A 12527-nucleotide genomic window follows, 5' to 3' on the forward strand; every position below is an offset into this window, starting at 1 on the left:
TATTCTGAAAATCAGAAAATTTATAATGATTGCAAACTGAAAAATATAATTTTTTTTAATAAACTATTGTTTAGAAAATAAATTAAATTGTTGTGTATGTATTAGACAAGCTTCGAATTTTATGATGCCAGACTGAAAATCCATATTTTGAGAATAATACATCTTAAAATATTAGATACTATAATTCAATTTTTTGGATTTTTTATTGAAAAAACAGACATCGAAAATCCATATTTAGAAATAAAGAAATCAGATGTGATCCTAAGATTTGAACCAAATTTGATATATTTCAATTTGATTCGATTATTTGAATTACAAATATTTTGCTTCCCCTCAAAATTTAGGAAACTGTATCAGAATCCTGCAAGGGCCAAAGTTTTAAGCAGCAAACATTCATCAAAGAGAGGCCTCCATCTTCTAAAGGAATAACATTCTCATCGCTCTTTCTCGGCTGAAGCTTCTGCTCCTTCCTCATCATCCGACTGTACAGATTCGTGCTTTGCAGCTGCCTGCAACACCCTGCTTTGGATGTCGGATGATGAAGGCGACATGGGCAGTCCATCGCCGTTGCTCCCCCCCTTTCCCGCTGCCCATGATATTGCCTGGCCTCCTAGTCTCACTGGAGTTAGCAGCAGCCTGAGGATGAACTCCAAAATTACAATCATTTTCGTGCTACCAAACGATATATATAACACTTTCTCTCGAATATCAAAGTTTCACGCGTAGGAAAACAGTAACATAATCCATAAAAACGTGCTTAAACACTCGATGCTGAGGCTCAGTGAAGTAAGGCAGTATACCTCACGTCCTGCTTCAAATCTTCTACGTTCTCGTATGAAGCAACTCGTCTGATTAGGCTCTGGCCCAGACCAATAACACCGATAAACTGCAGGGTCGTCTCCCATTCTGCAGGAAGGGGAAAAGAATTGTTAAACTTGACATAGCAAATGATATACAGCCATTTAACTGAGGCCACCAATTCGTTCAAAAAACAAAATTGTGGCCGAATGAAGTAGTTTCATTCGTACTAATAATGTACTGAGGCTACAGTCAATAACTTCGTCCAAAATACGTCTGATTCTGCTCCTGATTCTACGCATTTACATATTTTTGGATATTATTCTTCGTTTACAAACTTGGAACTGTTTTTCACTAGGTTCTTCTAAGCTGTGGTGAAATATTCAACTCCATAGAGATTCATGCATTGTTAGCCATCAAAAGTTTCAGTTAAACGGTCATAATCAGCTTCTGTTTGCTCGATAGTTGGGTAAACGATGAATAACAGTTTATAATTCTTGAAAAATACTACATGGAAGATGAAAGCACATTACCTACTATTGAATAGATCGCTGCAGCAAAACCCTACATGTGAAGAATCGGGCTAGTCAATCACTCCACGCCAAAGTTAAAAAGATAGAATCATTTATAGGGGAGATTAAAATGTCCATACGAGCCATCTTTAATTTGAAAGGACGAGAAATGTCTTCTTTGTCGCATGTAACACAAAAGCTAATTTACCTATTTAAAAGACGGAACGAATCCTTACCACTCCATACCCAATGGTTTTCAGTGGAGTTGGTTTAATTTCCTCCAATATCGCTTCAGCCTCCTACATAAATCCAGCCGAGAAGTCACAAAGTTGGTAAAGGAACACATCGACAGGAGCATCTTCGAAAATTACTTTCACATGATGCATAAAAAGATGGGAACTGATACAAGAGGTCAGAGTCCAGAAGGATCCTATTCCATGCGTTTTTAGCTCATTCGGGATATGAACTGACAAGCGCAAATCACTTGGATATTACTAAATTTAAAATGTAAAATCTTCATTTCGACACATCTTCTGCTTCAGAGAGAAGGCAGGCGAAAGACTTACCTCATTAAGTATTGTAAATGCTGTCTCGGGTTTTGCCATCTTAATACGTAACCCGTTTTTCACCCAAGCCCGAAAGCCACCTTTGACAATATAAGGTTTCTGTTGTGTGAAAAAAACACAAAAAAAAAGAATGGAAATAAGCTGAATGTCATTTTTGTATGATCTTGAAATACCGAAACTATTAGCTTTTCTGGTCATACTTGCCTTAGTCCCAAGCTTTCTCAGTGATCTTGCGACGCCCTTCGAGAAAGTTCCATCAGCATCCATAACTAAAACTTTAGACTTGTCCTGCATGTAAAGAAGTCGAAAAGAATAATTTCTTGTCAATCGTATTTCAATATAACCAGTAGCTCTTTTAACTATCAACAGACAGGATTGGAAGAGGAAAAATAGTCATGGACAAGCTTCATACATCAACTATGTTAAGGTTACGGATAACAGCAGCTAGCAATGTGTATTCAATATCTCGTCCCCCCTTCAGCAACCTCTTCGTGGAGCGATCAACCTGCGTATTTATGTAAAAGTAGAAAGATATTTAAGTACAAAAATCTCACCATCAATAGCCAATTAATCTGTCTTTCCCAATAACAAGATCTTAACTAGAGAAAATTGATGAGAGAAAAGATGCACTTACCTCAGGAAGTGTCACGCTGGCATATCGAAATCGAGCTGCCCTTCGAAGATCAGGAACGCCATCTCTTTCCTTGAAATTCTTTGCAGACAAATCAATAAAACAAGTTAACATAAGTGCTCTAACTTTAAAAAGTGGCAATTTGTAAACAATGACAAGAAGCTGATGAAAAGTCTCCTACCTCTGGTCGAATGTCTACAAGAACAGCGTTTTCATTCCCTTGTATGAGCTCCAGAGCCGACTTAGGAGACAAATCTCCTGCATATCCACTATATTTTACTATCCTATAAGAAGCCCTGCACAAAACTGATGAGAAATGTGATTTCCGTTCACTTTGCTCTAGATCGTGAAGAAAGGATCTAACACAAAAATAAAATGACAAAACGAGGTTTACCATAGAGTCACCCAGAGTCCAAGGAAAAGAACAAAAGGAACGAGTGGATCATTAGGGTTGAGGCCAAGACTTTCTTCAAATCCCTCCACAGCCATGTAAACCTTTGCATCAAAATTTTGAAGTATGATGTGATTAGACAACAACAAGAATGTAGCACTTTTTTGAAACCGAATCATTCATTTATACGATAAGCCAGTTTTCGCCAACAAATAAGCATACTTATACCTGATGAAGTGCAGTTCCAACAGGAAATAGTACTTCCTCTACTCTTTCTTCGGATACACCAACTGCTTCTCGGACTTGTGGAGGGAGAAATCCCTTCACGAAACTGTAAGCATATCCGACAGCTTTCCCCCCTCGTATCAAAGAGTCTTCACCTACAACAATTGTTCCCCTTAAAACATCAAGTGCAAAAGGCCCGGCTCTGCCTGATGCTTCCTTCAACTCAGTTGATAGTCCAGACAACATATCACCGGGCGACTGTGATCCTGCAGATTTTTTGACAAACAAGATAATCTCATCGATGGAATCACTCACTGCTCGATTGGTATTTTCCAGAACACTTTCTCCTATCTTAGATGCATCAGCAGCAGATTCGCGCAATTTGGAAACAATATCAGACAGTTTCGCCTCCAGATACGATAGTGAATCTTCATCCACGTTGAATGAATGAAATACCAGATGAGAAGGCACAACTGATTCAACAGGAAGCGCCTCGGCATTATCAACTGTGTTCGTAAGAAAATCCACTAGCTGGTCATCTACAAACACGATGTTATCCGATCCTAGGCAGCGTGCTCCATCTTTCACCCCAACTCGGTAACTACTCAGCCCACATTGTCTTAAATTTTGCAATCCAGATCGATATAACGACCGAGAAGCAGACATGAACAGTTTAGAGTTTCCAAGATTGTTGAGGTAAAGACATGAATTAGAGGAAGCTAAGTCAAGACTAAAGCAGTTTGCATCAAATCTCATCCCATGTGGAGAAAAGGATTTCAATCCTTCACAAACACAAATCTGCACTAGAATATGCAATATTTAATAAGTAAAACCCTTGTCATAAATTTCATTTAAGCAGCTGTTTCTCATTCACTCAGCCCATTGCAATTTCAATCAAACTTATGAATGTGAGAAAGCCCAGATTCTAGTCCTAGTCATAGAGCGTAAATGGAGATCATAAAAAAAAGAGGATTTAACACACGACACAATCAACTGATAACTGATTCTGTAAGTTAAAAAGATTGTACACTTCAGTTCCAAAAAAAAAAACGCACACACACACACGCACAAGTTTTGACCTTTGTTGGGGAAAGAGGCAGCATTGGATGTTGACTCGATCACTCCTGCAAATTCGCCTAATCCCTCGTTTCGAGTTCACTAAACCCGAAAAATGGAAAATGGAAAATGAAAAATCTGTTCTTGTTAAAGAGTAGATGCTGCAAGAATTGAAGCAAAGTGATGCGCCGTCTTTTACTGCTTTAAAAGTGATTATATATTTATTGCAACAATTGTTGGGAAGGTAATTATCAAAACTTAGATTAAACCATTTCTTTTAGATTTTATCTTGATCTTTACCAATCAAAATCATCGGAGCCTAAAAATAATCTTGTTTGTGATTTGAGTAGTTTAAGTGAAAAATAAATAAAAGTACTAATCTTTTTTTAATGAATAATTAGTGGAGAAAAAGTGATCATTTGATTAGGGAATAGTTTTGGGAGATTATTTATTTTGACCAGTTGAAATAACCGATCAATTTTACAATTTCAGTGTTAAAGAAGGAATCACAACATTGGTCTCAACTCAATTAGACAAACTGGCACAACCAATTCAATTCCATTCAGTATTAGCATAACACAAACTCTTTAAGTTCTTGCATAATAAGATGGCAAGAAACTAAAGAGGGAAAATTGCTATGTAATACATTTCTAAACATCTCAATAATTGTGGCATCTCAGTCATCCTGGAAAAATGCAGCTGATGCTGAAACTCAAACGAGGAATGCGGAGATAAACCTATATGCAGATTAAGGCCTCCATTTGATTTTAGAGATGTGGACAGAGCAACGAGGCCTAGCTCGAAACCTTCAAGCCAAAGTAGTTCGATCAGTCTTCTCTCATGTCAGTCTTTCGCCTGGCCTGAGATGCCAGCCGGACATCTCTTTCTCGCTCAAACTCCCGGTAATCAGCACGCTGCAAGAAAGAAACTTTGTCCAGATACTGATTTGAACTTTTCTTGTACGCATCGAGTTCATCTTCCATGCCTTTGTTTTCTTCCTTGAACTCACCCCAGTCCATCTTTGTCTTGTCAAGGACACTGAGTTTAGGCTTCTTTTTGATCTGTTCTAGAACAGCATCAACAGCTGAGACAGTGCCGGCTACACCTTTCCCTTTCTCAGCTGCCTCTTTCGAGGCAGTATCAACGAGTTTCCTTACTTCAATTTCCTCACCAGCAAAGTCTCGAACTTCAGTAACCTACCAAATTGACAAATTACACAATCTAGTAAATGATACGAAGTGAAGGAACATATGTTGTGACATAGATATCTGCTGAAGTTCGGATCCATCAAACACAGCATTTAACTTTTACAAAGATCTTCTAAAGTGATCATATGATGATGTGGAAGTAATAGTTGAAACTTGAAACGCCCAAGTAAAAAACATGATTAGAACCTACGAAGTGGAATTCGTAGAAAAGATGCTAGAGCAGAAAAACAAACCTCCACTTTTCCCCTTCCTGTAGTAGCTGAAGCAGCAGCAGCATCCTTAACTGCTGAAAGAGCGGCAGCAGCAAGTTTTTTTGCTTCCTCACTGGAACTATTCTCACTTGTTATGGCACGCTTTCCCAACCCTTGTACAGGAGATGGTGTCTTAGTTGATCCCAAACCGAGATAATTCATCCAACCCTGAAAGATAGGGCGGGTGAGGGAGATTCCTCACTGTCAAAGGTTTTAGTCAAGGTAAACAAATTTTCTTCACAATTTACTTAAAGAAACAAACTTTCCCAAAATCAGCACAACCACCCCCCTCACTCTTCGGGAACTCTGCTCTGTAACGTAAGCATTGTCTCGCTCTTTATGACCATTATTGACCAGAGATCAATCCATGGAATTGATTTCAATGTAATATGTATGCATTGAACAAAATACACAAGAAGTAGCATAGTAGTTCGCGACTATTGAATTGTAAAATGATAACAGAAAATGATTGTGTGAAGACTGAAAGACAACTAGTGTGCAATATTGCAAGTGGTTTGATTCAGCGGTCACATATCTAGATATTCTAATTTTTGCCTAGTAAAGATGGATGAGTGTAGTAGTAGAGCTGTTTCTCACTGTTGACGACTTCTGCACCGAACTTCCTCGAGCAGACTTGCTTGTGTTTGGACTCCGGATATCCAGAATACCTTTAAGAGATTTAGAAGGCACACCTTTATTCATTTGCTGCCACACAGCATCTACACGAGCTTTTCTCTCTGTCATCAACAAATTAAATCAGTTTGTCTCAGAGAATCTCTAATGCAATATAGTGAAGCTAATACCATAGGTTAAAACAACAGGGGATAAGAGATTGGACAAAGAGAAACAGCTCTGCTAAGTACTAACCCATTTCTTCAGGCTGAGCCTCTGAAACTGGAGCAACATCTTGTTTGGACTCCGTACGACACTCCTCCATCTTCACTACACATCGCGAGATAAAAAAAATTGGAATAACTATACGTGTGACAGTTGAATTAAACCTTTTAATGTTACAATTACAATTCAACAACCACAAATTACTATACTACTTCCTGTGTATTTTGTTCATTGCATACAGATCAAATTCAAATCAGCTCCATGGACCGATTTCCGTACAATAATGGCCAGAGAGAGAGAGAGAGAGCTTACGTTACAGAGCAGGGCCGCCGGAGAAGAGGCTTCGTGGCGGTTGAAGGAGACGAGAGGCGGCGGCGCAACGGCAAAAGAAATTAGGGCTGAAAGAGGGAGAACGGAAATTGGGAATTGATGAGACGGAGCAGTGATACAGTGACTGTGAGAGAACTAAAGTCAAATAAAAAAATTAATAATAATAGTATTATGATTTATAAAATACATAAAGAAAAAATAATTAATAGGAGAAATGAGGATAAACTTTTTCAATAGGAAAAAATGTGCATAAAAAAATAGTATAACGTGGAAAGTGTGAATTTTCAATAAAAAGTGAATCTGACTAATTTTTCAATAGGACATTAGAAATGAGGATAAACTTTTTCAATAGGAAAAATGTTCAAGCTGTCTCGCTCCATTTTATAATTCAAAAGAAAACATTAGAAAATGAGGATAAATTTTTTCAATTATTTAAATAGTTTCCTTTTCATTCACATCATCATCTATCTTATTAATATTAATTCAATTCATTAATATTTTTTTATTAGTTTATCAATGATTATCCAATCATATCATTATATATTTATTTTTATATTATTTTGAACAATAATACTATTATTTCAAATATTTAATAATTGCACGATTAAATGTATAAAAGAATAACAAATAATAAACTAAAATAAAAATAAGAAAAAACAAAAAACATAAATTACACAAATTGAAATACGAAATTGTAGATCCTATGTAGTAGTAGAAATTGGTTTTCAAAACATATGATAAAGAAAGATTATATGAAGAGAAATGATAAAAGAAAGATTATATTGGGCCGGGCTATGTTTCCCAAACCCGAGTCAAGCGTGCTGTAAGGCTGGGAAATGGGCTTTGTTGGGCCAAACTGCTTCATAGCTTTAAGCTGAGATGCGGAGATTCTAGGCGGTAAGTGTTGAAATGCTTGAGTGAAATGTTTGATGAAATGCTTAACTAAACACTGTTTGATGGAATGCTTGAGTGAATCTCGTTTGATAAAATGCTTGAGCGAATCTCGTTTGATAAAATGCTTGAGAGTTGATCCTGAAAGCGCAGTTAACCAAAAGACTCAACAACTAGGAGGAATCAAATTGATAATTAAACAACAATCTTATATATGGCCCAATCTTATTGATGTACTACTATTGATATTGGTAGTTTCAGTCAGAAGTTTAGCTATGAAGCTAGCTTACATATCAGGAATCAACTTCATGACAGTTATGGAAAAGATATGCAAAATCCCTAATTTATCTAAACTAAATAATGATCGTATCAGCTGAACACACTCTCCTCCCCAAGATTTACTGATTTTCCGTTTTCGCTGTAGTATAAATGCCCTCTATCAGTATAACTAGTTGTTTTAATGGCGATGAACTTGGAAGGATCAAGGCCATGATCACCTGCTTTTAAACGATACACATACAATCAAAATAAATGATTAATTTCGATGAAATATATGTATGATGTATCCAATGATTAATTAAGAGTTGAAAAACAAAGGATTAGGAGAGAAAGGCACTCCAACACCAGTTGGGATGAAAGGCGCATATTTTCTTATAAGCCTTCAAAGATATTTTTTTAACTTTTTAAAGATAATTGAAGGATTAAATATTCCTTCTGTTCCACCCAAGTTGAAATATTCTAACACCAGTTGGGATGAAAGGATACAAAAATTCTCGATAAGTACTCACTCCATTCCTAGTTATTTAAGTAAGTTTTATTGATATGGAGACAAAGAAAAAAATATTTAGCATGTTAAGTTAGTAGGTAATAAACTATAAGAAAATTTAAATGTAATACTAAGTGACCAAAGAATAAAACAGAAAAAAAATGTTACTAATTTTCACTAAAATTGCTTCATTTGATTTGAATCAAGAAGCTATTGTGTATCTTCAATAACTAGCCACCTTTATAGATAGATTTTACTACTCCTAGCCACTTCAAAACTTCATAAAACACTATTCATTTCAAGCATTTCATCAAACAGTTCCTGGCCCTGAATGTAAGGGCACAGAAATATACAGATACACGAAGCAGTATGGATGAGAATCAACATTGTCGCATCGCTAGCGCGTGGGTTACTAACGCAGGCCGCAGAGGTTGATGCACTTGGAAATGCAAATAGATGTCTGTTTGTGTAAATTGGTCGGTGGAAAGCTGTATTCAAAGATAAATAAAAGTTCTCCGTAGAAAAGCTAAGGACATATCTTGAAAGCTTCAAAACCATTGGGAATATATGCATAATTATGTGTGTGTTCCTATGTAGACATATTTCAGAAACTCGAGTAAATATGTAGCCCTGAAATACCCAGAAAGTGTTTGGTGAAATGCTTCAACGAATATTGTTTGGTGAAATGCTTCAAGCTGTTTGGTGAAATGCTTCAACGAAAATCCATTTAACCTAAATACTAAACAACTTCGAGTAATCAAATTGATAATACAAAAACAATATTAATCTTATTAATGAACTACATTTGATATTCATACTTTCCGTTACATGACAGAAGTTTAGCTATGAAGCTAGCTTGTATAATATATAGAAATCAACTTCATCACGGTTATTGATGACTGGAATAAAACGGCATGGGACGTTTAGACGAGGGCCTTAGTGGATTTGATAACAAAATGGAAGTTGTAAGAATTGATGGCTTTGTAAATACCATCATCCTGGTGAGTGTAAGAAACAGTGCCATCAGTGGAGCTACTGTCTTGCTGTGTGTAAGAATAAGGAATATCGATAGTGCCCCTTGTCCCCGCATACTCGATCGTAGCCGTACTCCTTGCAGGTAGAGAAACCGAACCCGAAGCCATAACTGATGTGGCGGTAGTGGTGGTGTCCGCCCACTGGAGAGTGGAGTTTATATTAAAACAGACTTTGATCGCTCCATCCACAATAAATGGGACGCCCGCTTTGATGGTGGTTTCCACCCCTGCTGTCAAAGAAGAGCTACGACTAAAACTATAAGATTTCTGGTCTTTATACGTAACCTGAGTAGTTATAGTAGCCTCCTGGTTGCCCGTGTTAGTAACAGAGGATGCGCATGCAACATAAGGCACTTCGTTGTATATCCTGGCGTCCTGCATCCGATATCTGACGTTGTAGACGTTTCTATGTAACACGAGCTCTTGCACCACCAGTCTTGCTTCCTTGGTGATGTTCTGGACGGCCGCAGTTAACATGTCGCGCTTCCCTATAGTTGAGAGACGTGAGCAGTATTGGTTGTTGCCCGCATTGCAGAGTGCAATGGTGTTGTTGTTTTGAACTTTGACTGGCCAGAAGAGAGTGTCGCGGTTGTTAGAGGAAGACTGATTGGAATCGGCCCATATCCAGCTAGGACTGCGCCTCCAAAACTGCCCCCTCCAGTGATCGGACGTTATCCGGACATATCCGTCGGGCATGAGATAAACCTTGTGGCCAGATGACCACTCATTAGGATCATTTGATGAGAACTGCATGTAGTTGTTCCCGTCCTTGGATATTCCTCTAAGGTACCTGAATATATATATATATATATAGGGGTGCGTTAAAATGACAATACTCTTAAAATGACACTGTAACACCACACTAGACTGTAATATTATATATGCTAGACTGCAATAGTATAAACGCTAGACTGCAATCTATATCGGGAAAAATTGCAGTCCGTGAAAATTTATCCTTGAGCAATTTTTATGATTGCCACATGGCAGCTTATTATTCGTCCACATATACAAATGATTGGCTAGGAATGGTGGTATGGTGTTACTTTAAGAGATGTTGTCATTTTAACACAATCCTATATATGATGAGGGTGCGTTAAAATGACAACACCTCTTAAAGTGACACTACGACACCACGCTAGTCTGCAATAGTATAAACGCTAGACTGCAATCTATAGATTGCAGTCTAGCGTATTGGATATTGCAGATGAGAAAAATTGCAGTCTAGCATATTGGATATTGCAGTCCTTGAAAATTTACCCTTGAACATTTTTTATGATTGCCACATGGCAGCTTATTATTCGTCCACATGTACAAATGATTGGCTAGAAATGGTGGTATGGTGTTACTTTAAGAGGTGTTGTCATTTTAACACAAACCTATAGGGATGTGCCTAAAAAATAACTAATTTTAAAGTTACAACGTACATCTGATCTCGTGCTGCCATGCGGTATGAAACATGCAATATGGTAAACACTAAAATGCAATATACATTTGTAGAAGCTATAGATGGATTTCGCTAGATTGCATTTTAGTTATAGGCTGATTGCATTTTGTATTGTTGAGTTTTACATTTTAGATATAGATTGTTTAATTTGCATTTGTTACAATCGAAATTTTCCAAGAGTTTTTGTTAAAATTGTATAACAAAATTGATGCGAATAAAAAATAAATGTCAACTACCGCAGGAGGAGAGAAGGGGTGTGTGAGTATTAGAGAGGATGAAAGAGGAGGAGAGAGGGAGAGAGAATTAGAGACGATGAGATATGAGAGAGTAGAGAGGGTGATGAAATTAGGAAGGAAGAGATGAAATTGACGATGATGTTGCCACATAGTGGTGTCCGGCAGATCAATCCTCATGTACCTATATATGTATAGTATTTCCTCCATCCATGAATAAATGTCCCATATTTGACCGGATCGAATTTGTGGATCTTTTTATATTTTAATTTTATAATAAAGTGTGAGTGAAAAATGAGACATTTAATGGCGGATGGTGAGAGTAATACATACCCATTAGATGATAATAACAAGAATATGTAACAGTACCTGCCGTTGTTCCCTTTAAAAGCCACGTGGGCAGGCAGCTTCACCAATGTACTCCAATCCACATAAGTTAGGTGACCTTGCGTAACCGAGGCTCCAACCTGCACGGAAAGGCCCCAGTTCGCCACATCTACCATTACACGCCCACCGGTCGGAACATGATTCAAGTAAAACACACTTGCCGCCAGACCAGGCGCCTGAAACGGCTGAAACAACGTGCATGAGGGATCCTTTGTGTCTTCCACGGGTTGCTTCAACTCAGCAACAACGACGTTGTTGTTTGCCCGCTTCGACCAATACTTGTTGGAATTACTGAATCGGAGGTGAACGTAGTTGGCGTTACTTGTTGCTCTTTCGACATCAATCTTCACAAGCGTGCTGAACACACTCTGCTCCCCAAGAGTTACTGACCTTTCTTTTTCGTTGTAGTGTAAATGACCTCTACTAGGATAACTAATTGTTTTAATGGCGATGAAATCTGGAAGCATGAAGCCCATGATCACCTACCTGCTTGTAAACATGTGGAGTACATATTAATATTATGACTGTTGGCAAATGAAAAACAAACAAGTTTAGTATGCAATTAATAAACAAGATTATGGAAGAATCTAACCTCTAATTCAACTATTTTCCAATTCGGGTTGATCTGGCTCCGTGAATCGCCGGGGAGTTCAGGTGGTTTCGGTTTAATTAGAAGATAGAGAGAAGAGAGCTACTCACACAAACTTATACTACTACTCCATATTCTTTAATCTTTTCTATATTCTGTGAGTTTTCTATAGGGGTGCGTTAAAATGACAACACCTCTTAAAATAACACCATACCACCATTCCTAGCCAATCATTTGTACACATGGACGAATAATCAACAGCCATGTGACAATCATAAAAAATGCTCAAGGGTAAATTTTTTCAGCCAGCAATATCCAATACACCAGAATAATATTTTTTTATCGGCCAGCAATATCCAATACGCTAGACAACAATCT

At 37.6% G+C, this 12527-nt stretch overlaps 3 protein-coding genes across 4 annotated transcripts; all 3 read right to left on the bottom strand.

The window, feature by feature from the left end:
- Positions 1-216: 216 nt before the first annotated feature.
- LOC125204405 lies at positions 217-4369 on the bottom strand. Of its 2 annotated transcripts, XM_048103062.1 has the most exons (12): positions 4203-4369; positions 3127-3921; positions 2902-3002; positions 2689-2803; positions 2511-2588; positions 2289-2381; positions 2081-2164; positions 1877-1975; positions 1547-1609; positions 1332-1362; positions 801-906; positions 217-636 (listed from the first exon to the last, which is right to left on the bottom strand). In XM_048103062.1, the coding sequence occupies exons 1-12, from the start codon at positions 4224-4226 to the stop codon at positions 435-437; spliced, it is 1791 nt and encodes a 596-aa protein (XP_047959019.1). In that variant the 5' UTR covers positions 4227-4369; the 3' UTR covers positions 217-434. The 2 variants fall into 2 exon arrangements, with proteins under 2 accessions (XP_047959019.1, XP_047959020.1); XM_048103063.1 differs by lacking the exon at positions 217-636 and having other exon boundaries at positions 806-906; positions 1519-1609.
- Positions 4370-4708: 339 nt separating this feature from the next.
- Positions 4709-6939, bottom strand: LOC125203573 (craniofacial development protein 1). The gene is made up of 5 exons (XM_048101954.1): positions 6788-6939; positions 6506-6580; positions 6236-6375; positions 5621-5806; positions 4709-5375 (listed from the first exon to the last, which is right to left on the bottom strand). Exons 2-5 carry the CDS (start codon positions 6573-6575, stop codon positions 5007-5009), a joined length of 765 nt encoding a protein of 254 aa, XP_047957911.1. The 5' UTR covers positions 6576-6580; positions 6788-6939; the 3' UTR covers positions 4709-5006.
- Positions 6940-9224: 2285 nt separating this feature from the next.
- LOC125204688 lies at positions 9225-12413 on the bottom strand. The gene is made up of 3 exons (XM_048103395.1): positions 12153-12413; positions 11543-12046; positions 9225-10286 (listed from the first exon to the last, which is right to left on the bottom strand). The coding sequence occupies exons 2-3, from the start codon at positions 12034-12036 to the stop codon at positions 9386-9388; spliced, it is 1395 nt and encodes a 464-aa protein (XP_047959352.1). The 5' UTR covers positions 12037-12046; positions 12153-12413; the 3' UTR covers positions 9225-9385.
- Positions 12414-12527: the final 114 nt, after the last annotated feature.

This window comes from Salvia hispanica, chromosome 2, assembly GCF_023119035.1.
Source record: "Salvia hispanica cultivar TCC Black 2014 chromosome 2, UniMelb_Shisp_WGS_1.0, whole genome shotgun sequence".
In the NCBI taxonomy this organism is placed as follows: Eukaryota; Viridiplantae; Streptophyta; class Magnoliopsida; order Lamiales; family Lamiaceae; genus Salvia; species Salvia hispanica.

Excerpts from the sequence above, each read along its gene's own strand:
- LOC125204405 (XM_048103062.1), bottom strand. The coding sequence starts at position 4,226 with ATGCTGCCTCTTTCCCCAACAAAG. Across the intron at positions 2,804-2,901 it reads GGACTCTGGGTGACTCTATG|GGCTTCTTATAGGATAGTAA; the intron begins GTAAACCTCGTT and ends AGTTTTGTGCAG. Across the intron at positions 2,165-2,288 it reads GTAACCTTAACATAGTTGAT|GACAAGTCTAAAGTTTTAGT; the intron begins GTATGAAGCTTG and ends CTTTACATGCAG.
- LOC125203573 (XM_048101954.1), bottom strand. The coding sequence starts at position 6,575 with ATGGAGGAGTGTCGTACGGAGTCCAAACAAGATGTTGCTCCAGTTTCA. Across the intron at positions 6,376-6,505 it reads GGCTCAGCCTGAAGAAATGG|AGAGAAAAGCTCGTGTAGAT; the intron begins GTTAGTACTTAG and ends TGTTGATGACAG. Across the intron at positions 5,807-6,235 it reads CGGTGCAGAAGTCGTCAACA|GGTTGGATGAATTATCTCGG; the intron begins GTGAGAAACAGC and ends CCTATCTTTCAG.
- LOC125204688 (XM_048103395.1), bottom strand. The coding sequence starts at position 12,036 with ATGGGCTTCATGCTTCCAGATTTCATCGCCATTAAAACAATTAGTTAT. Across the intron at positions 10,287-11,542 it reads TTTAAAGGGAACAACGGCAG|GTACCTTAGAGGAATATCCA; the intron begins GTACTGTTACAT and ends ATATATATTCAG.